This window comes from Micropterus dolomieu, linkage group LG06 (genome assembly GCF_021292245.1).
Source record: "Micropterus dolomieu isolate WLL.071019.BEF.003 ecotype Adirondacks linkage group LG06, ASM2129224v1, whole genome shotgun sequence".
Classification (NCBI taxonomy): domain Eukaryota; kingdom Metazoa; phylum Chordata; class Actinopteri; order Centrarchiformes; family Centrarchidae; genus Micropterus; species Micropterus dolomieu.
Genome location: NC_060155.1, coordinates 27,013,111 through 27,037,527, shown reverse-complemented (window position 1 = coordinate 27,037,527; position 24,417 = coordinate 27,013,111). Strand labels below are relative to the sequence as shown.

The window sequence follows — 24,417 nt, the reverse complement described above, 5'->3', positions numbered from 1 at the left end:
AGCATAAGAGTGCCAATAAAATCCCCACAAACTGAAAACAATTCATGTTTACTTGTGTCCACTTTTATTTAAAGATCCGTCCTTTCCCCCTGTGAGTGTCCTTTGTAATCTATGTTGCTCTGAATACAGAGGAAAGTTAGTGTCCAAGGCTTTCAAGGTGTTTCCTTTGCTGGCACAATGCATGTGAGCATGTGGTGCCATTGTGAGCTGAACATGAGCTCTTCACTGCTACCCATAATGCACTGTGGAAAAGGTAACACCCATTCTGTTTACTTGGAGGAAGCCAGAGACGGAAAACTACCAGCCTGAAGAGAGGAGAGGAAACAAATCCACTGCCAAAAAAACAGAAAAGAAGAGAGTTGGTGCCGATTGTCCTCGTTAGACGTGAGCCAGTTGTTTTTTTCCCAGTAAACGTGGATTTTTATAGATACTTTGGACACTTTGGAGTTTGTTTCTCTACCTTTTGGCATTAACAAGGTGTGAGTGAGAAAAGTGGGACGGTCAAAGTAATGGGAAGAGCTGCAGTGTTCTCCATGTATGGACTCCAACTCTGTTCATATGGTAAATAGAGGGTTACATGGAGCAGTAGTCTTGGAGCAGTGGGGGGAAAAGGGAGGGAAAGGAACAAGGAGAGAGAGAGTGAAGAGATACACTACAGGACTTTGGCCTGCTTCATGTGCAGGAGGCAGGACTTTCACACTGAGTTTAGAGGATACTGGATCACACTACAAAGAGAGAGGAAACAAAAGAGTTGTAGTGAGTGCCATACTGTGAATGAACTGAAGTCCTAGTTTTCTTCAATGGGGTTTTCCAGTCTTTCACTTGACTACCTTTGATTTTTCTTTCACTTCCCTGTGGGTCTGAAAGTTCACCTAGTGCCTTCCTGGCTGTCATCACCACTTCATACTTTTGTTTCCGGATAATTGAAAAGCCAAGATGCCCACCAACTTCACTGTGGTGCCAGTGGAGGATGCAGAGGATGGCGGCACTGGTACATCTGCAGCTGGAGGCAGCAAACCTGCCAGTTTGGGCAACATTTTTGGGGAGGAAGAGGATGAGGACAACTTACAAGAACACCATTCAGGTAGGAATACGGACCGAGACAAAGCCTCTTCTTTGGCTTGTAGACATGCTCTATTCATAAATGTAGGGAAGTCCGTTTTCAGTTCCCTCTTATTACTGTTAAGGTCATGAGGAGCCTTTACCAACATGCATTAGGTGTTAAAATGTCTAACTGATAAACTGTATGCGTCAGATACATGTTATGGCAGGCACATTCTGTACACACATACGTACAAACACACACACACACACACACACACACACACACACACACACACACACACACACACACACACACACACACACACACACACAGTGTTTAAAATGTGAGGTTGTTTAACTAGCTAGAACTTGCAGGGAAGCTTGATTGGTGTGGTAGGAAGGTGGGATTTAAGTCTGTGCAATCCTGGTTGATGGTTGGGGCTGTTTGCTTTATCATGGCTGCAGGCAGTGTTGGGAAGGTTGCTTTGGAAATGTAATGGCTTACAACTTAAGTTACCCTATTTAAAATGTAATAGAAGAGTAAGTATTTCAATTAATTAAAAGTAATGTAACTTCCTACATTTAATTATTTATTACTTTTCTAAATTTCTAATGATTTATTTTACTTGTTAACCATTTGCAAAAGACAGCTTGAGAGGCTATTTAAGTGTCAGACGGGTGGCGCTGCAAATTCAAACATTAATCAATCAAAAGCATCAGAACAGCATCAAACTTTCCTTAATGGCTGTGACTGGAAATAGCAAAAGGAAGACTTTGTGCACATGAAGAACATGCAAAGCAACAAAATGAATATTAGTCAACACATAGCCGAGCTTTTTACAGAAAATATTCAGATGGAACCAACAATGTAGGCTAATCAGGAACATTTGCATATGTAACTGTAATTTAATTACACATTTTTTTCCCCCAAGGAACTGTAATGAATTACAGTTACATTTATTTTGTAATTAAATAATGTAACTAAATTACATGTAACTAGTTACTCCCCAACACTGCTGTGTGCAGGGATGTAAGTGTTTTGGCTGGCAAACTATGTGACACAGGTACCAAGGTAGAAATGTTAAAATATCTTAATTTCATACTTTTTAAGGCTGATTCTTTTACATTCAAACATTATTGCAATAGAACCTATTGTAAATAACATCTAAAATGCATGTATGGTTTGTCAATTTTAACTTGGTTGCCTAAGAAAATAAATTTGAAGGTGTTTATCTACAGACTATCTTATATGAATTACACTTATCTCTGTTTTTCTACGTGTCTGTCTACAATTAATATTTATAATTAGAAGATAATGAGTTAATTAACAGTTCAATACATTTAAATATGTGCTACTTAAAGTTAGCACCTTGTGAGGCAACTTTTTACAAACACTGGTATCACTCAAACTTCTGATGAACCCTTGCAGATCTAATGGTTATTTTGTGCTATGGGACAGTGAAATAAAGGCTGTCCAAAAGCACCTTCTCTAGTACATTCATTCACTACTTCGTATATAACAAACACTCATTCTAATGAGCAGTAAATATACATTTCGGACAATAACGAATCATCGTCATTTTGCGATGACAAATGTAGATCATTTATAATATAATTTGTGGTGTTGAGTTGCAGTAATTCTTGTGTCTGTAATATAAAATGCAACACCTTTTTGGGATTGTTGTCTTTTCAGTTGACTTTTCCCCCTTCACACTAGTAGCATTTAGACTTTAAAACCCCTGTTGTATACAGCTGGCGATGGTGGAAGGTGCTGAGCAGCTGAGGTGTAGACTCTGAGTTGGATGTGGACTGCTTCTCTCACTTCTCCTTAATCTTCTTCCTCTAACTGAGGAAGTGGCAAATTATTTTCCTGCCCCAAGTGCCTGTTTTTTTTCTCTGGAAGCGAGACTTCAGGCTCCTCCTCCTGCTCCTCTAGCTGGGCTGGGTTTGACTGGCTTGACTGCCATCTTCCTCAGCCGTATGCATGGTGGCAAGCTTGAGGTTGGCTGAGGTCAGTTCCTTCAGTCTTGTTTTCAGGCCCTCCAACTCATGACGCAGGGCATCCTGCTAATCCCTCAGCCCCTGCATCAGCTCCTGATCCTCTCTCAACTTTTCAGCTTGAGATTTTTTTTCTCTGCCTCAATTTGTTGCTTTTTGTTGCGTCATACTCTTTATGGAGCTTGTTGGTCAGATACTCTCTACCCTTCTGTCACAAACCAACTCCAGTCATAAAACATGTTATCGATCCCAAAATGACTGACAGGTTGAACACAGCCACACTGCCACACAAAATGTAGCTTTTGATTTACTTTCAAACTTTTAAATGGGGTTGCCAGACTAGAGCTGAGATTAAAAGACACATTTGTCCAAGGAATAGGTTATACTGTAAATGTGTTTGGACTAAAATTTAAAGCCATGGCTCTTAGAAATAACAAACCAGGGGTACAAATTAACATTTTGGCTCAACTGCTAAGTTGGCTGGTAGATGAAAAAATCCACCGGCCAAACAAAATTTTAAAATAATAAATTGTCTTTTGTGACGATAAATTTGTTTCTGTCCTTTTAATTGAGCTAATAAGGTAATATGTCAAATACAAACCTAAAGAAGAGGCCAGAGGGGAATTTGAAGCAAAATTATATTGCTTTTTATTAAATGTACTAAAAACATAACGTAAATTGTTTTGAAAGATGCTTATTGATCATTCAACTTCTTATCACTGCTGACTCATGATTTATCATTTTTTTACAATCACCCTCTTCTGGCCTCCTGGCTCTGACAGAGTCCTGGTGCCACAGCATCACAGGTTTTGTGGGATCAACATTTTTTATACAGCCTATGGATCATTCTCCTTGATCTCTGGGGAGGACAGCAGAACATTCGAAGATCTGACAGCATGTCAGACACTGACTGGGTGCCAACTACCCAGCTAAAAGCTAAAAACACTCCTAGTACTACGAATTTTGTAATTAGCTCATCAAACTAGCAGCTTTCACGCTGCCTTATTTCACGGGGGTATTGCGCCATTCTGCCGGCTTGCTGCACTTTATGAAAGGTATGGAGCAGGTTTTATCCACCTCTGGGCAGGGAAAGTTGGTGACAGAGACAGAAAGACGGAAGGATCTGTTTGTGAAAAGCCACAACCGCTATGTGAAAGCACACATGGTGGCAGGATAAAGGCTTTTCCCAGGGGATAAAGCTGCAAACTTTTGTCCAGTATGAATAAGCAAATGCGATACAAATGCGGATATTCTATTAAGTGCGACACACAACCAACCAGAACGCCGGTACACTGCAAATTATTGTCAAATAGAAATGAATTACCGAAAATATTTACCCTCCACTGTGACGGGTAGCCTTCCAACATTTGGCCGCCAAACGGAAAATCCACCCGCATTTGGCGGGTGATAATTTCCATCCCTGTAACAAACAGTACATTATTAAATAAAATTAATAAATAGCTGCAATTTGTAACAATATGACCAATATGACACCTAGCAATAGTTAAGGGTCAGGATAGTACTAACAAATAAAGCATGAACGAGAGATGCAAAACTATGAGGAAGTGCAAAACATGGGAAGAGGTGTTATGGTTGGAAAATTCTTTGTGTTAGTCTGCTAGTGTTGGGAAAACAAACCAGCCTCCAGTGGCAGCTGATATGGGTAGAACAGTGTCCGGCCCTTATTTATATACATGATGTTTGTTGAGTATTTTGTATTTTGGGTGTTTGGTTTGTTTGGAGGCTCACCAGACAGTTTGAATGTCATTGAAAAATCGCATCAATAGTTGCCTATAGAAGACACACTTAGTCTTAGGCCCTATAACTCACGGCCTCTAATCAAGGCCATTTACAGTGATTCATTTTTAGTGAAGAGTTTGTTGCACAAAGATGCACAAACTTGTTTTCAAAAGTTAAAATTCAAAAAGCACACACACAACAGATTTTACAGAAACAAATGCCAAAGGTGATATGTTTATTTCAGGCAACCCCTTTCACTTACACATAATCATTTAATTAATTATTAATACAAAAATACTGATTACCGCAGCTTTAATTTTAGTTAGTGCAGCTTTAAGGTTTAAAGTAACCATGTCCAGAGATTAGATTCAAGTAAGCAGTCCTGCCATTTTACAATGAATGAAACACTAGGATAGGAAAGAGGTAAAAAATGACAGATCCTACTATAGGTGTCATTTATACTGGCGACGCTGGGGACATGTTCCCACCACTTTTTGAAATGGCAGATGTTGTCCCCATGACTTTTTGAAAGCATTTGTTAAAAATGTTCTAAAAAAACCCAACAAGAAATGTTAATTGACAAATGAAAATGCTTTGTGAAAGGTTTATTTGCACAATAAGACAACCTGCAATGCAATGTAAATATAAAAGAAACATCTGCGTTGTCCAAAAAAAGTAATTTAAGCTAAAAAAATAAGAATAAGCCACCAATTACTGCATTATATTCTTTAAATAATTTAATGTTTCCTTCAATATAAATAAAGACATTTCCACCATAAATTGGTGTAGAAAATGTCTCCAGAATTCAAAAAACAAATATTTTTTCTTAATAGTATAAAAACATATTCTTGTCTTGTTCTCGTGACTCCAATTTCCTACTATTCAAGTGTTGACAAACAGTAAATCAGTATGTTCTGTGTTCAGGCAGTTTCAATATGAGTTTATAACCTGTAGGAATATTGCAGGCTAGACCTTTGGTTCCAGCAGTGAGGTGTTCCCATTTGTTATAATTGCTGATAGATTTCAGTGTGTGCGTATGTGTGAAAAGTGTTTTACCCCGCCACCCCCCACCCCCTTGAGTCTGCGTCATGCATTTTGGTCTGTGTTTACATTCCACCACTGGGCCAACGTGCAGAGCGCACAGTGTATGATACTGGGACCAGATACTGTGTGTGGAACAAACAAAACCAGGCTCCCTCCTCTTACTGGTATTTATGGTTGCTCATACTTTACTGATGCTTACAGTTATTGTCCATGGCGACTTCAACAAAGAAAATCTCAGCCATGAACTGACTAGCTACAGACAGTTTATTAAATGTCTGACCAGGGAGGAGAACATTCTGGATCACTGTTACACTACAGTAAGCAGTGGGGACAGGGACAGGTTTATGGAGTCAAAGTACAGGTTTAGAAAGGCGGTGCGAGAAGCTAAACGACTGTACTCAGAGACTACAATACCAGTTCCCTGCCAACAACAGCACTCCTGTCTGGAGAGGCTTCAGACAGATCAATAATGATAAAAGTCCCCGAGCCCATTAACGACATGACTGGTCAACAAGCTGAACCAGTTTTACTGTCTCTTTGAAAGACAATGGCACAGTCCCGACACCATCCCCCATGACTCCACCGATCAGCCCCACAGAGCCAACAGGTCTAGAGACAATGCAGTAAACATGGCCCTTCACCTCATCTTCCAGCACCTGGACTCCTCAGGAACCTATGCCAGGATCCTGTTTGTGGATTTTAGCTCCGCCTTCAAAACCATCATCCCGGCTCTGCTGCAGGACAAGCTCTCCAAGCTCAGCATGCCTGACTCCACCTGCAGGTGGATCGCAGACTTCCTTTCCAACAAGAGGAAGCATGTGAAGATGGGAAAACATGTCTCTGTCTCTCAGATTTCCTTTTCCCTCTGCTATTCACCGGTCCTTCCAGCTGGTACCAAGATGGTTTACTGACCATCTGGTGTCCTGGTGCAGCCAGAACAACCTGGAGCTCAGGTCTCTTACGACAATGGAGATGGTACTGGACTTCAGAACCCACCCCCATCACCCTGTATGACTCTGCTTCCTGGGCACTATTATCACCCAGACACCTCATCTCCTCCATCACTATCTGGTACGCTGCTGCCACCGCAACAAAGGCAGACTACAGTGTGCTACGGTGTGAAAACTCAGTGTTCAGATCAGCTACCTGTTGGTCAGTCCCAAATGTTTGTATTTTGAAATGTGGATAACTTTCTTCCCAGATGAACATAGTGGCGAAATCTATTCCTACTTTGGTACCTGTTACATAAACAGATAGGATTAATCTGCAAAATTAGCGGTCTGGTGGTTTGCATGAACAAGGTGGCCTGGGATGTAGTTGATGGAGTCAAATTCCCAGCCTGAATTACTGTGCCCATGAAGGCTTTAATTGTGTTGTATTCATCAACTTAGTGAGACAGGGCTGGCAGCATAGTATCCATCATGCACAGGTGGAGATAAGTAGTGTGGGCCAATTTTCTAAATTCCCCACATTTTTTTCCATCAGGATTATTTTCTCAGACAGTCTCCTCCGGAACTGCAGAAGAGATACAACTGTTTACACAGGCTCAGTAGCTCAGTTTATCATGAGTAAACTGAACTTGATGTGAAAAATAAATATACAGACAAAATTTCCACATTGTGAGTGACAGACCAAACTATCCATTTAATGCGAGTGCTGTATACTATCATAAATTCCTGTGTTAATGGCAGTACTCGTTAAGTCTTTTATTGTAAAGGCAGAAGTCACAGAACATGCAGCGCACACACATAATATGCAGCGCTGATTAGACAAGATGCCATCTGTATAAACAACACCTCAGTGTCATCATTTTCCAAAACAGTGTCCCATGACCAGTGTCATGTTTCATATTGTTCCACTTTCTGCTAGTGGTAGAAAGTATCTTGAAGAATTATTTATTTATTTATATATTCGAGAGTAAGCGATTCTGTGGAAAGATTGTTGATATTTGAACGAAACTGCCGAACAACTAGACCCCTCCCCTCTTAAACTGTCTCTGCTACCGTTCATGTGCACGAGCAATAACGCCACCTGTTGCTGATTGGCTGGAACAATGTTGTGGGGAAGACCCACACCACTTTCTTTGATTTTCATTGTGTAGGAAAGCCAGAGTACACACAAAAGGGAGGGCTAGCGAACTGTGACAAAATATTTGCTGAATTAAACAAAAAGTGTAGGCCTATTGGATTACACTCACTTACTAAGCAAAGATTTGAAGTTACAAACAGGTTTCTTACCTAAAGATTGTTGTCTTGGAACGTGTTAGCTGTACAAGAGAGTTTCCAAATGTGGTTGATCATCTGAGATCAAACATGCATACAAAACTTTGGTAAAACTGTCTGAAGACTGAATGGCTGAAGATATTTATGATTAAAAGCTTTATCTTAGGCCCTGTCCCAATACCCACACTACGCCCTAAGGTCTTCCTCGAAGTGGACACTTGTTTAAAGTGCACTTAGCGGAGTAAGTGCGCAAGGGCCCGAAGCTGTGAAGAGCAGAATTGGGACAGTTTTGCACACGTCACTATCTACGTCACTTCTGCTGTGATCAGGAGAGCAAACACGGCGCTGGTAACTGACAACTTCCCTTTAAATTTGTTATACCCAATAAAGTGAAAGAAATGCATTACAAAATCACGCTTAACATATACCCTACTAACCAAATGTTGTCAAAAATGTGAGTTCTGCAAAGATGAAGACTAGACAATTAAAAAAATTTGAATTACTTTGTAACTCAAACTAATCATTTAATCAAACTAGAATCAGTAAAATTGTTAACTTACTCATCTTATTAGGTAAGTACCAGATCAAGTTCTCAAGATCCCGACCATCATTCGAATTATTTAGAACAGAATTCCGAAAGTATTGTGAGTCTATCCAATTTATAAATGACAGTAAATGTGCCTATACAAATAATTTTGTTACAGGAACTATCTATAGAAATGTAATGTTTATACTGCCTTTAGCAATAAGCCAATACTTTCTTTTTGCACCTTATTTTTCTCTACGTTTATATTTTCATTTGTTATTCCTATAGTTTATATATTTTCCTTAAATTATTTACCAGAATGTTTATGATGTTATTTTTACATGAATGTAATACCTTTATATAGTGGTGGTTTTGTATGGAAGATGCTCACACATAGGCCTGCCTGTTGTGATGCCTAACCTTCATGAAAAAATATTCAAATTAAAAATGGCGCTGGCCGCAGTTGCGGTATTCGTGGTACTCCTGCTATATTCTGATCAAAAACGATTTTCACTTACACTTAAATGTTGTCTTCATTTGTTCGCTGATGATCACCCCTGGAGAACAACATTAGAGGATTGGGACACCCTTGCACCCCTTAGCGAGAACGCGCATTGAGGGGCACAAGAGCGGAAGTGCGGATATTGGGACAGGGCCTTAGATTAGTTTAGCACAAGGACTAGAAACAGGGGGAACAGCTAGCTTAGCTCTGTCTAAAGGAAACAGATGGACTTGGTGCTGATAGGCAAATTTTGTAACCGCTGGTGGAGCTTGGCTTGTTGTTTCCCTCGTTTCAAAGCTTTGTGCTAAGCTAAGCTACCTGGCTGCTTGCGGTAGCTTCATATTCACTGTACAGACACGAGACTGGCATTGGTCTTTTCATCTAACAACCACCATCATCCTACAGAAAGCAAATGAGCGTATTTCCCAAAATGTCAAACTATTCTGTTAACTTTTTCTTTAGCCAGAGATCTATTAGAGTGACTAGAGAGTGAAATGGGAGTATTAAAAATGTAGTAATGAAGTTCTGCCTCTATTGAAATGGCTGAACAGTACAGCCATAACAACCTTGTCGTTAAACTCCTAGTTTGTTTAGCACACCCACATAACTTTCAGGGCACAAATATACTAATAAACATATAAGAAATTATTCATCTACAAAAAGGAAAATTATTCCACAGGGGACATTTGTATAGAACACCCATTTTTTTTATTTTTTATTATTCATTGGGAAACAACATGGCTTCTCCTATATAAATGTGTTATCCCCAAATTGAGTGCATTACAAAAATGTGCGTAACATTTATTCCACCAACAAATCTCAAGATTTCTGGATATTAATAATAGTATTTTGACACTCAAACCAATCATTCAATTAAGCTTAAAGGAGAGCTATTATGCTTTTCGACATAGCTCAGGGACAACAACAGCCTGGTAACATGCTTCAGGTCTTGGCCAATCAGAAGACAGTGGGCTTTGAGAGGGGGGGGCCTTAAAGAGACAGGAGCTTCTACAGCTTGTTTCAGACAGAGGCTGAAATTAAGGCCTACGTGAAGAGTCAGTATAAAACAGAGAATTATTTTTTTTTTAACTTTGAATCATGCAAAACTGACATAGGAATCACAGAACTACAATATAGGACCATAAAAGCAGTATAATAGGTCTCCTTTAAAAGCCAGTGATGTTATTTTATATACACTGAAAGCAAAAACCAGAAAGATCAGAGCTGTTAAGAGCTGTCAGTTTCACTGCTCAATCATCGGGCTTTTAACCCTGAACACTACCATGCACTTCTAGCAAATGTAGTACAAAGATTGTTTAGCATTGTTTCCCATATGTTAGACTGGTGGGGTGGGCAAAGTGCCAACAGAGGATGCCATCATGCTTAAAAACCTCTCATGGCCCGTGATTAGTTTAGTTAGCCTCAACAAGCCAGTTTGACACACTAAATTGTGGAGAGTGGTTGTATTAGGGTTAAACATTGGTCACAAGGTACATTAACTGTCTGGGATCATTCTATCACTTCTTTTAGATTCATTATACAACTTAGACTTACTTCAACACCCAGAAATCCTATAAGGTGTCTTCAATAGACTGATCACGTTTACCAGACCAGCTGGTTTTTCGTGCTTTGTACCAAACGAAACCAAAATGTACAAGAGATACATAATACCAAACCTTAATGAGTCAGCTTTCTCTGGAGAGAAAACAACTTCACTGCTTTTAGCACATCACTAGGATATTACAGTCAAAGGGTAACTTTGGTATATTTCAACCTGGACCCTATTTTACCATGTTTTTGTGTCTAAGTGAACATTAGGGACAACATTTTTTAAAACTGGTCCATTATTGAGTGAGCGTGCTGCAGCAGCATAACAGGGCTGCATTGTAATCCGTGTGGGCAATATCGCCACGTCAAAGTATGTCCAATAAAGTGCTTGCTTTTGACACCGACTGACTGAGATTCTTATTACAAGTGTCTGACAACATTATGGAAATTATCTCTATAGAGATAGACCTTTTTTGTTTAGCCACCAAACTCCCTTGAGAAAAACAGCAATTATAGAATAATATAATATTAGATTCATCACTTTGTGCCGGCAGAAAGATGTCTAAATGTATCTCTCTGGGCAAATATGACCAATCTGCAGAATCTCAATAGGGAAGAAACTTTCAGTGATAAAATACACATCATAAGAATTTATCTTGCACAGGATACTAAGATGAATTTGATGTGTTGACGTGTGTTAATCATTTAGCAGCATGATATACAATTGTATATTGTACATAGCCTTTTTTGATATAGCCTACTTGATGAACTGAGGCAATAGTAGACTCTGCTGTTGTAACCCCTAAACCTAAGCCCTATCCACAGGAAAAAACCTGGCCTAAAATAACATACCCAAAATAAATCGGGTATAACTCATCAACCATAACTATGCATAGTTACATTCTTTACATTCTCCTTTGATAGGTCAGAAGCTAAGGAATATGAATCCACTGTATGTAAACCTATTTCTATTACCATTGCAGAGTAAATGGAATACCTTGCCTACTATAAAATTGTAATTTTAAAAGCCCGTTGCAGAATGATGGGCAACGTTGAAAAGAAACGTCATTCAATCAGAAAATATTGCAAACCGGTGCAAAACGTTTTGAGATGAAAAGTGTGCAAACAACTGAACCATTAGTAGTGCTCTAGTAGTTATTTAAAAAGAGTCGTTTTAATGAAAACAAGTGACATAAATATACCTTACTCATTAACTATTTTGTCATCTAGCTACATAAATTGGTAATTTGCAAATATCAGTAAATGTTTAATAAATTCTGTGCAAAGAAGATAACTTTAAGAGATTGTTTACAGTAATCAGCTACCTAATAACATTGGCGACATATGTTGAAATAAACTTACATACAGTTACAACAGATTTTACTACATGATAGTATGTAGCCTATTAAAAAACAAGCACATATTTTTCACGTTGCCTTTTAGTTTATGGTTTTAACAATTACAACGCGAGCTTCCATGGGAGCTGTTATTGTTGTGTGAAATCATTCTGCTCCGTGTACACAAGCAGTAACCCCGACTTTGAGTGGCGTTGTACTTTTTGCAGTTGAAGAGTGGAAATTCCCGTGTTCCGAGGTGTCTCGAACGCACCATGATTATTAGGGGTTTTTACTATAGACTGTACCGCAACAACAACCACACATGGACCGGAGCTACAAAAACAGCAAAGGTAAAAGTTTAAAAATGGTCCCATTTGTGAGTAAAATAGACGATACAGCAGGTTGTGCTTTACCTTGAGACTGAAAAGTTGCTAACAAGGCGACCTGTCAATTTAACGTTAACGTTAACTGTCCGTGAGCTTGTTTTGACGGTAAAAGTAAGTTAAAGTGAAGCATTTTGGTCGCCTAGAAATGTCTTATTCAGTGGTCGGTTGTTCAAAAAGAAGTCGGATGTTAATATTTTTTTTTACAATAAGTAACTTACATTTTGTTTTGAGCCCGTTTCTTGCTAGCCAAAATTAGCATCCCAATGAATATCACAGTTAAAAATGGATACACATTGCTAACCGAGCTGGTTAGCTTAACCCACTTGTTCCCCATGAAAAGGAAGATGGCAAAAAAAATACAAAACTCCTGGCTTCAAAAATACATATATGCCGCGTCCCAGACCGGTCGAACTTGGGAATTTCCAAGTTAAAATACAGGACCTCAAAGCGTTTCAGGTACGTGGTGGTGCATGACGCCAAATGTAAACAATAAACATGGCTGACCGTGACAAACTTGTGTTTCTTTGGCAGGTTGATGCACAGTTAAACCCTCAGCAGCACTTTTGAGTTAATTAAAAGGATGGCCATTTTATTAAAAACAAGTGATAAATATACGTTTATACCGTTAACCCTCAAAATGTGTAGGCTATATTTCCAAATGTTTTCACATTTCTTTTGCTGAATAACTTCTGGGTAGGGGAGATGAGTTTGAGAGATTGTTTACTGTAACAAGCTGCCTAAATAACATTGACAAAATATTTCAGTGATGTGACTTCTCATAAGACATTTGAGGGGTCGTTTGTGTGGTTAGATTGAAATGAGACATTACTGCGGCCATGCACCGTGTTTAGTTAAGTTAGCTCTGCTTTTTGCTGCATGCTCAGTCAGTTGCTTGGTGTTTGACTTGTTTCGTTTTGGTGGATAGCATGAGCTTTTAGCCGAGCTTCTTCCCGCTGAGTGTTTGTGTTTGCTTGAAAATATGTTGTTACATGATTAGCATTGATGGGAGCTGCACATCCTGCCTCATGCCGCCGCCCCCTTTTGGGTGAAAGCACCCCCTCTAATTTGACTTGCGAGAAGTGCAGATTCCGGAGTTTTTATCTAACAATAAAATAAAAAATATTAGAAAACAGTATTGGGTTTTCAGTGACATAGGAAGACATCTTTTTTTCTGGTTATCACAAACGAGGCTTTCTCTGAACCACCTGACCTCTCTCTGAGATTTTGTTAAAGTAAGAGAGTTTAGGTTAAGGAGTTTGTTTTGAAGGTGAATCAATGTTCAATAGCATACAGTAATGTGTATTTGTCTGACTCCACAGCTCAGCAATACTGTGACACTGTGTGTGCACTTTACTGTACTTCCTTAAAGTGCTAAACATGAACACACACCGTGTTTATTAGAAAAATAAAAAGAGAGGAGACGGTATTTCCAGCAGAGATTTATTGTAAACATGTGTGACGTGTGACACAGCAGATCAGCGGCGTGTTAGTATGTCTAACGGTCAGATCTTCATATTGAACAAATAAAACAATAACACAAATAAATAAATAATAATAATAATACCATGGAGGAGATCTGGCAATATTCTGGTGAGTTTGACTATTTGAGTGACTAAAATGTTCAATTAAAATGTACACTTTGCCTAAAGAAATGCAGTATACAGTATATGTGTGTGTGTGTGTGTGTGTGTGTGCGCCAGTATGCACATGTCCATTGATATAAGGTTTTATGTGAGTGTGTGTGTGTGCATCAGTCCTATGATGCATTGCAGTGCTGAACCATATTAGTGAGTTAACCTGTTGTGTGAAGTCTTACATTATTGTTAAAAGGTCCCGCTTCCCCCATATTGCATATTCCCCTGAATATGCAGACAGTCACACAAGGTTTACTGCCATGTTCCTGACACTGTGATCAGAGGTGCTGTATCTTGTTCTTTCAGATGGCACTTACATCATGGTGTGTCACAAACTATCTGTGATATAGTCTGAGATAAATATTCATCCATTCCCTTTGCAAAAGAAGGCAGAGAAGTCAACCTACATCCCTATTTACCTTTTTCAGTCTTGTGTATCCCTTTGCATCGTTCATATTCACAAAACAATAAACAGCTTAGTATGGATACAGAGTGGCTGCAGAATGCTGCAAAGCTAAGACTGATAACAGATCTAACCCTGAGCTTAACCTTTGCATACTGTGGCTTTAGATTTTCCAGATAGACCCTTTCAGTTTGTTTAAAGGACTGAGGTTCTGACACAGAGCCTGCTGCGGGCGTGAATATTAGAAAAACCAGCCGTCATACTCAAATAATCATCCCAGTTCAAGTCATGTGCACCCACAGAACACTGTCCTTATTAAGTGGTCTTCACTGTTCTCTGGACCGGTGTTAGGCCTTGGGTTCTTCAAGGCGATAAAGACAACATTGTGATGTAGTGTGATAACATACCAAACCTAATAAACTGCGACCATTGCATGACAACCAGAGGCAAGAGAAACCAAATTCAGAAGCAGCTTTAAAGGCACATTTTAATGTTACTCTGTGCTGCTTTGTTTTTTCAAGTGTATTCAAAAGCTAATTGTAGCAAAAAGCTAAACTGAAGATAATGAATTCGTTTTCCCTGAATCAGTATTGGACTCTATTATAAAGTGTTTTGTGTTGCGCTCTCTCACAGATACAGGTGTAGCCAGATGTTAGATGGTTCACTGGCCCGATGCTGCTTTTACACAGGCGAAGTAGTAGCCCCGTTTATTCACAAAATCCCCACTGTTAACAAGATGACTTGTTAAAAAGTTGCCAAGAAAACCAATGTCAAAACATTATCACTGGTTCTGGTAAGCAGTATCCAGGTTCCCTAAGCTCAGTATTCTGTTAAAGATGAAATAAAATAAGAAAACTGTGTTATAACATACTTATTAAGTTGTGTTCTCCATAAGTAAATTCCAGACAGCAGCATGTATCAAAAATATGACTAATATAAGGAGGAATATGACGGCGAGGGAACCACCAGATGAGCCAGTTTGATCTAACATTCCTCAAAACAGATAAAGTGAATCATCAAACCTAAATGTGGCATTTTACTGATAACTACTGTTTTTATAATACTGACAAATCACAAGTCATGTCTGACACAAACCAACTAATGACGTCTACTGGTAGTCATTTACTTTTGAAATAATAAGTAAGTTAACTGCCTGGCTAGCTGCTAAGTTACAGATCACTCTGTTGGTCTTTGTGAACCCGTCCTGTCCACTGCCACTACTGTAACTATCATACTCATACTACTAGGACTACGACTACAGTACAACTAACGGTGCTACAGCTGTTACCAGTACCTGGTGATCCTGCTGCCTCTGTTCTCTTGCTGCTCATTAGTGTTTGCAGCTTACATTGTGTTTTTATTTTCTGTATTTCCCACCAGGAGATGAAAGTCTAAGAGAGTCATTCATCAACTCAGACAGTGACAGAGAACACTATTATGAAGGCAAGAACATGGCCCTATTTGAGGTAAGACAAAACAGATATTTTTCCAAATGTACACTGTTTATGATTGTCCACTAAGCTGGTATATCTAAAGCAAATTCATTGTTGCATAAGATCTACGGTAGAGGAATAACACATAATTATTTTGTGTGATATAAAATATATGAATAACTAATAACATGTATGTTATTTAAAGTTTCTCACACAAAAGTTAAACACAGGTATATGATCAGACGGTTGCTGGTTACATTACCTCCAGATGGAAACGTGTGGGTTATAATAGTAATGATAATAAAAATATTGTGTTTCACACAAGGCAGCAAATTTAAATCAACAAATTATTTTAGAAAAACATTAGGTTTCATTAAAAAAATTGATAAAACCAGTTACATTAATAAGTAGAAAATAAAAGACAATCAAAGTAAAATCAAAATAGTTGCCCTGATTAAACTAAGTAAAAGTAGTTTGCAGAGCCCTGACTGCAAAGGCTCTGTTGCCTATATTTTTATGCTGGTACTTAACAGATACAAGACCTGCATGTGGACCTAAAAGTATGAACAGCCTACTAAGGTACTAAGAGGTCAGAAATATAGTGAGAAGTAAGGAGGAGCAAAACCATGAAGAGTCTTAAAAGTAATTGGTAAAATACTGGGAGCCATTGTAAGGAGGCTAAAACAGGAATGATGTGGTCACACCTCTTGGTTCTGGTTAAAAGCTTGACAATTATTATTAAAGTGTGTATGTGCACCTGCTTGCAGTGGAGTGCTAACAATTCATGCATTTTACTCTGTCTCTCTGCAGGAGGAAATGGATAGTACCCCCATGGTATCGTCTCTTCTTAACAAGCTGGCCAACTACACCAACCTGACCCAGGGTGTTCGTGAGCATGAGGAGGCCGACAGTGAGGATGGGGTCAGGAGGGTCGCTGTCACGGTACGGACCTCTTTTTTTTTTTTTTTGTGAATAGACAATGAAGTCCTGCATTGGCAGTGGGTTCTTTATTGTGCATAAGAATGAATGCATTCAGTCCGACTGCAGTGTTTTGTTAAGCCTTTAAATGCCTTCTTTTACTTCCTGGATTGCATTTTATTGTCTCACCTGAAGTGAAGTGGAGAGTTGATCCGTACAGGAGTTAAGCATAACAGCAGAGAGCTGCTCTGGCCCTGCTGGTTTCATTTTATTTTATTTTCTAGGATTCCCCATTGTAACGTTTCATCACAGTTTGTGTGTATTTGTCGTTCAGCATTGACACAGGACCAGTCTGAAACTAACATCTGAACCATAAAGATTACCCAGTGAGATATTCTCAAACCCCTTTTTGTAGCTAGCAGTTTACTGTACGGCTTTTGTACTACAGGCAATAAAACTTAAATCTACCAATTAGTTCACAATAAATCTCATAAGATGAAAGTCTTTTAGGAAATGACACATCTCTTTCACACAACACAATACAGCCCATTCTTTAGATATGCTTATGAGCTGCTTTAGCGCCTCGTGATTTCATCCAAAAGGTCAAAGTCTACAGTAAATTGTATTTAATGCTTGATAGACTCAAAAAACTCAAAAACATATCTCTCTGAAACCTGTGTCTGAAGTCACAATTGACCTGCATTAGCTCGGATTGTCACTTATGACAACTACCATTGTCAGCATGTTGCTCAAACTAATCTAAGCACGTAGCCACACACTTCATACTGTAATTACTCCGCCAAAACACTAATTGGCGGTAGCGTCATAGCATCCACTGTCTTGACTTCCGCTGGCCAAGCCAACTAACCTCCTCATTAGCCCTACACTAACTTCAGTGGGGGCAAAATTATAATCCTGCAGCCCTTGGAGACTTTTCAAATGTTATCGACCAAATGCTTCAAACTCTGACAGTGAAACGAGTCATTTCGCGGGGATTGTGACGCTCAAATAAATTCATCCACCATGTTATAGCGGCTGGAATGGCCACTAGTAAAATTTACTTCAAAGCACTGAGCACCTTCTGTGGGCTTGAATGAAATGCGATGCTACCCAGCCAATCACAGTTCTTGCGGTCTTGGTCTCTGCAACAAATAGTCACATTTTTGGAGAGGTGTGCGTCAGGCTACAGCGAAGGCTACGACGTAGGCTATGGCGTAGATTCGACGCAGAAGTATGAAACAAGCTTAAGCCACAGCTGCCCCATCAAAATGTATTGGAAAAAGATGGAAGTAATCATTTCCAAATTTCACTAAATTTTGCTAAATTACATTTATATAACCACAATAAAAAAAAAATCTATTTCGGCTCTAGTAGTTTATTTGTTACTAAGAATATATATAAGGCCCCTTTTCTTTGCACAACGAATGAGTGTCCATCACACCGAACTTCTGTACCAGATGGACTCTCATTTTGGGATTAGCCTGCTGCCTACATGTATTTATGTCGACGACACTGACTAGTTATATTCATTCAAGAAAGTTGATTTAATAAAAACAGACTAAAGTAAAGGATTTTGTTCCAGGATTTCTTCTCCCCCCCCCTCCCCTTCTTTCTGATGACATCATAAAATATATACAGATATTCAAAGCTTCGTTCCAAAACCTCAATAGAAGCTTCGAATGTAAAAGAAATAACATTTGGTACAGCCAAACCAAACAGGTGTTAATTGATTAGTGACGTAGCCCCTTCTGTCTGCAGTGTAGAACAGTGTTCAAACAACTTAATATTGTTTCTTTGATAGTACCTTGATAACTGTAGTTATCAAGCTTTGAACAAAGTCACAAGATCAATCACATCTCCTTTGTTCTTAGCCTAGTGTGTGGTGTAAATAGCCTGCTTGGCGTGGGAAAAATCCATGAAATCACAAACACTCGACTACTAACATTCATATTAAGGTAAAGGTCAGACGGGACACTTTTTTAAATACTTTTAAAGCCCAGCTGTGAACTCTCCTACACCACTCACCTTCTAACTACTGGTTGGCTAGATTAAAAATCCGTGAGCCTGTAAACTTCCCCCCATTCCCTTATAAAGATAACTATGTCTGTGGTGTGGGAGGTTGGGTTTGTGCTCCAGCTGGAGGTGGAGAGTGGAGGTGTTTTGTTCCTTTTGTGGCAACTGGAGCACCTTCTGCTGAGGGTGTTAAAACTGACGAAGATAAAGCTGCTGCTCATGTACACATCAGGCCACTAATGACAGACCCCAATCTGGGCTGATGTGCAAAGTTTATGTATGTAAGGATTCTGTGTGACTTGTGTATAAGTTAAACATCATCTGGTCTGTTGTATGTGGGAATAAATGGTTTCCATGTATCATCACAGTCAGAGAACTCAGCAAACTCCAGTCATGAAAAATAAGAATGAAAAACAGTTAAATGAGGGTTAAATGAAAAGAGTGGCCCAACTCTCATATCTGTCTATTGAGTGTGATATTTTACCAGACACCAAAAATAGAATCTGTAAAGTTATATTTCCTTACATGAAAGTCTACACGCTGTCTTCTCCACACTGCTAGGAATAAAATTGTGCTGGGAAAATACCCAATCCTGTTTTGAAACCGCATTGCTGTCACAGGAGGTAATAACTGTAAATACTGCAGACAGCAGTAATATAAATGAGTGCAGTTATATTAAAACCTTCATAATATGCTCAAGAGTGAGGGTTGTCTCGCTGGCATTGAATATCCACACAGCTAGTTTTGTGTGGAAGCGCTGGTGGTGATGTGATGAAACACGCCCTCTGAATGAGTTGTGTTTTTTCTTTAAGAGTGCACAGAAATAGATCTGAAGCTTGACACTGAAAAGGACAAGACAGACAATGTTGAGGGAGTGAGGGAGAGAAAATATTGTGAAGAGAGAAAGACAACACGTGAGGAGATGTGGGGCATCTGGAAATGAGCATCAGACACTTCACAGCATTTAGACTAGACAACTGAGGGCAATGGATAAAGCACAGGACAAAGTGTTTGTAACTCAAAAAATGGTACGTACACTTTTACTTTACGTTCTGGGTAGGGAGTAGCAGAGGTATATATGTACATATTTGTGACTTGTGATGCACACAGTAAATATTATAGAATATAGGGATGGTGTTAGTTAAACTGTAGGAGCTTATGCACAATAATGTAGGACAGTATTTGACCTCAGTATCCTGCACCACATTAAGAATTTAAAGACCTGGCTCTTTTGGTATTCTATGATTTATTTAAGAATCTTTTTCTTATGCTTTTGGAAAGAAGATAAAATATCCAACATGATTTTCCCACAGTCTCACATGACACTTTACATTTAGATTTAACATGTTCTAATAAAAAGATGTAGCATATTATCCTAACTAATACTGTGAGAAATCCTGTGTCTGTAATGACCAAATAATGGTCAGATAATTTATTAATTTTCTAATTACACCAGGAGTAAAATAAAAAACAAATTTTTTAGTGTCATTTGAACTTTTTTGATCTCTTTCTATTTGGACTGTTTTCAGGCACATCCACTTAAACTGAAAGACTTTGTGCATTTTTGACAATCCTTATTCATTCCTTTTTTATTCCAGTAAGCTTAGAAAGCAACCCCATAGACTGTCAGTTCAATCTGTAAGGTGCAGCACGGCCAGAAATGACAAGCCTACTGCTTTGTTGTGCCAAGATCTATAAACCTTAAAGTCCCCGTCCACTTGAAAATGTGTTTTGCGTATTGTCACCTGGATGTTTGAGCTTCACTGTGCAGAATGATGCATATTCAGTTTTTGACACTAGAAGCCTGTTTTCACATTAATCCGCTGAAAGTTTCTCTCTGCTCACCTCAAATCTGAGTTTAATATGTGCACGTATAAGCTGATTTTCTATGTGGGAATTTGTAATCTCCAGCTTAGAATGGACTTTTAATAGAAGTAGGAAACACCTTGTGTTCATCGGTTAAACCTTTTAAAATGCATGTTTACAGGATTTTTCCATGAGGGAGAAGAAGTTGAAGATTTGTTTTACCAGGTGATTGAATGAAGTTAGCTGTTACAGCAGCCTTAAATTGTTACACATTAAACTAAGTTGCAATATTTAGTAAGTTTTATTAAATTAATTAATATTAAATATGATAAACACATGTAAGGAAGGAACAATCACTCCCTACCTCATATCATGTGAAAAGCACTGATGAACAATCTTTAGTAATATAAAATGCTCCAATCATGCTGGATTTGTTTTTAACCCTCTGTGCTTTACAGCTGTCCTACATAAAAGGAATACAAAGATTCAGAGGACACGTACATTTTGGAAGGCTGTATTTTAGGTGTCCTGGCAGTCTAGTGGTCTGGTGCCTTGTGCTCTTACTGAAACATCCTGGGTTCCAGTCAGAGAGTGTTTTTGTTGCGTGCTACCTTTCCTCCGCCCATACACATAAAACATGTCGTATTATAGGTTTTACTTGCATTAGCACACTTCTTACCTGTTGATTCTCATCGGTGTGCGTGTGTGTGTGTGTGTTTCATCTATCTCCAGGTGCCCCACATGGGAACGTTCATTGGAGTTTACCTGCCCTGCATGCAGAACATCCTGGGTGTGATTCTCTTTCTGCGTCTCACCTGGATCGTTGGCACAGCAGGAATCCTGGAATCCTTTGCCATCGTCTCCATGTGCTGCATCTGTGTAAGTTTATTATATATTTAGAAATAAACTATAAAAAAGTACAGTTTTAAAAACAAATGCGTTTTGTCCAAATGTGACTAATGGCATCAATGATACTGTGAATGAAGGATAGACAAACAAACCGGAACAGTAACATGCCTGAGCTTGCCTGAGTCTGAGATTTACGACATGGCAGACAAACTGGAGGACAATCAATACACCCTCCTCTGAATTGATGGTTTGTTGCTTAATGACAGAATTAATCTCAATGCCTCAGCTCGGAGGAGAGTCCTCATAACAAGCAGAAAATTCATCTTATTTACAACCGCGGTTCATACGTCAGTAGATCCACATGGCCAAACAGAGAGCTGACTGTTTGAAAAGTTTGAACTTAATTGCTTAAAACTCATGTGATGTGGGGTACACAACATCCTCCTCCAATATATACCCACCCCATCTGATGCTTTAGATGACAGAGGCTGAAGATATGATGTGGTGGTGCTGTTTAGGAGACTGGTAGTTCTGGATTTGGCATTTCACAAGGTCACATGTAATTAGTAGGGTTGGGTATTAAACCGCAATCATTCATATCATGTTATGCCAAAAGTGTGTTAATGGCACTGGGTATCCCAGTGTGATCTAGCATCTGGCGAGATTCCTTGTTGTGTAAGCTTATTCTTTGATACATTAACACAAATTTATCTTCAAAGGTTGAACAGTTGAATATACATTTGATTTAAATATATATTCAAGTTCTTTTTATTGTCTTTTTGTGTAACTATCAAGCACAATGAAACCCTGGTTTTGAAAAGTGTTCTATAAATAAAGTTTTCCAGAACTACTTACTTATTTTCATCAGCCCTAAAAAGATTTTATTGAAACAGTTCTCCCACAGCAACTTTGTCTCTCCTTTACCCCTCTCATCTCTTACCAAAGGTCAACGGTAATAAAGGACTACTTTAGTAGGTCTCTCCTCTCACACCTCTGTTCCTGAATCCTGATTTCACACCTGGCCTTAAACCCTGATCCTTTTCCCCATGGGCAGATAGAGAGATTAATGTAGTGGGCAATCTAAGAAATGACACTCTGATAACCTTTTAATATTGTTAAAGATAAGGCTGTGTCGCAGCCTGGCTCTTGGACTCCAAAAAAAACGGGAGACAAAGTGAAAAAACAAAGTGATTTATTATTTATTCATATTAAGAAAATGTGAAAAACCAATGAGTGGGAAGAATCTGTAAAGTCAGTAGTGTAGGGAGTGGATGTTGTGCTGTAATAACAAGTACCAGGAAACCAAACACAACAAAGCAAGTCGTGAGATGAGGAGGTCCAACCAAAACTGACTGCTGCTCTGGCTCATATGCATGGGGCAAACTGGGCCCAGGTGTGTCCCATGCCGTTGATTACCCTGCCAATCAGGTCTGCAGCCCTGGAGACAGAAAGCATTAAACATCAGTATGAACCCTGCAGAGGGGCTGTCACAACTGTAATTTTGGATATCTCCAGACATAAAGCTTTATCTCATTTATCCTTAAAGAGGACCCATAAGGTCTATTCCATCCCTCCTCCCCCTTGGAGAAAGAAATGCAAACATCAAACAAAGTTTCTCCAAACTAACAACCACAATCTACAAAGCGCTGTCAGAGAGGACTAAGGAATTGTGGGAAGAGGATTTAGGGTCTTCCATTAATAGATGACTGGGAAATGATGTGGGCAGAGTTAGTTGGATATGTAATTACTAATAAAACCACTGAAATACAATATAAAATTATAAATCATTTTAAATGATAATACATAGATTGGAGGCCTTAAGCTTTTTCTTAAAGTAGAAGCTATTTCAGTTCTACAGTTTTAACCCCTTTCTTTTCTGACACTGACAATAAATGGAGGACTGGGTGGACTAACTGATTGTAGCAGATTGCCGTGGACTTTGATAACATGTCCTCCTCCCTATTGTGTCAGTAACGAAACTCAAGAATCTGCACACACAGCATTTCAAATTATACCCAGCCACATACATTAATGAGTGATTATAAGACACTTTTTAAAATGAGCAAGGTTGATTAAAACGCTGACAGTATGAAATTACAGTATATCATGTGAAACACAACTTCTCACCTCTTTTCTTCCATCCAGAACTTAACATCTGTGCTCTTTCTCTCCACGCAGACCTTGCTCACAGCCATATCAATGAGTGCCATAGCAACCAATGGAGTTGTCCCAGGTACATTGTGAAATGTTGTATTCATAACTATTTTCTATTCCACCAGCAGTTTTTAAACGCAATGGCTTGCAACTGTAGTTTTATTATTTATACTCAGAGACATCAGTTATGATCGTGCATAAGTCATCATGACACAACAAACACTGCAAAATAAAGAAATACATTTCACTCTTTGATCAACAGCTAATCTATGATGAACAAACAGTTGCTGATTCTTTATTTTATGGCCCTGTAATTTCTTAAAAGGAAGTTTCCTGGAAAAAATGAATAGGAAAAATAGAGGTAATGTTCTGTGACAGTACATTTAGGACTGTAAGTACTCATTCATTTATTAACTATTTACAAAAGAAGCAGGAAATGACATGGTAGTTACATTGTAGTGTAGCGTAGTGGTTCTAAACCTGGGGCCACAAGATTAATCATGTGTATGTGAGATGATTAACAAGGTAAGAGAGCAGATGAAAACACATTTTGTGCTACAGAAAATTATTTTTCAAGCTTTCTTCTAATGTTTGCTTTGTTGATGGTTGATAGTCAGGTCTCTGAAAGTATTTAAAACGCTGCAGTCGCAAATAGACAGCTTTATTTTTAAGGGGTCACAAGTCAAATAAAATGGGTTTATATGCAGCTGTGATTTGTATATAAAACTTGCGTGATGACCAAAACTCCATTTCAGCATTTCACTACCACATTGGAGCATATAAGCCCCCCCCCCCCACTCTGTTGCAGAGCAAAGCAGCTCATGCAGTACTGTAGTTTATTCATAGTTTATTATTTCTGA

General features: G+C 38.8%; 1 protein-coding gene across 5 annotated transcripts in view; it reads left to right on the top strand.

Annotated features, from left to right (window-relative positions):
* The first annotated feature begins 296 nt into the window (after positions 1–296).
* The window catches only part of LOC123972057 (solute carrier family 12 member 7-like), a 42,660-nt gene continuing 18,539 nt past the window's right edge, over positions 297–24,417 (top strand). Inside the window, exons 1-6 of one of the 5 annotated variants that reach the window (XM_046051259.1) lie at positions 324–756; positions 868–1,084; positions 15,765–15,850; positions 16,628–16,759; positions 21,287–21,433; positions 23,582–23,636. In XM_046051259.1, the coding sequence (XP_045907215.1) occupies positions 937–1,084; positions 15,765–15,850; positions 16,628–16,759; positions 21,287–21,433; positions 23,582–23,636 (568 nt within the window). In that variant the 5' untranslated portion in view covers positions 324–756; positions 868–936. Of the gene's footprint in view, positions 1,085–12,237; positions 12,312–15,764; positions 15,851–16,627; positions 16,760–21,286; positions 21,434–23,581; positions 23,637–24,417 lie in introns of those variants that run through there. The other 4 variants (XM_046051261.1, XM_046051258.1, XM_046051262.1 and 1 more) reach the window with 4 other exon arrangements.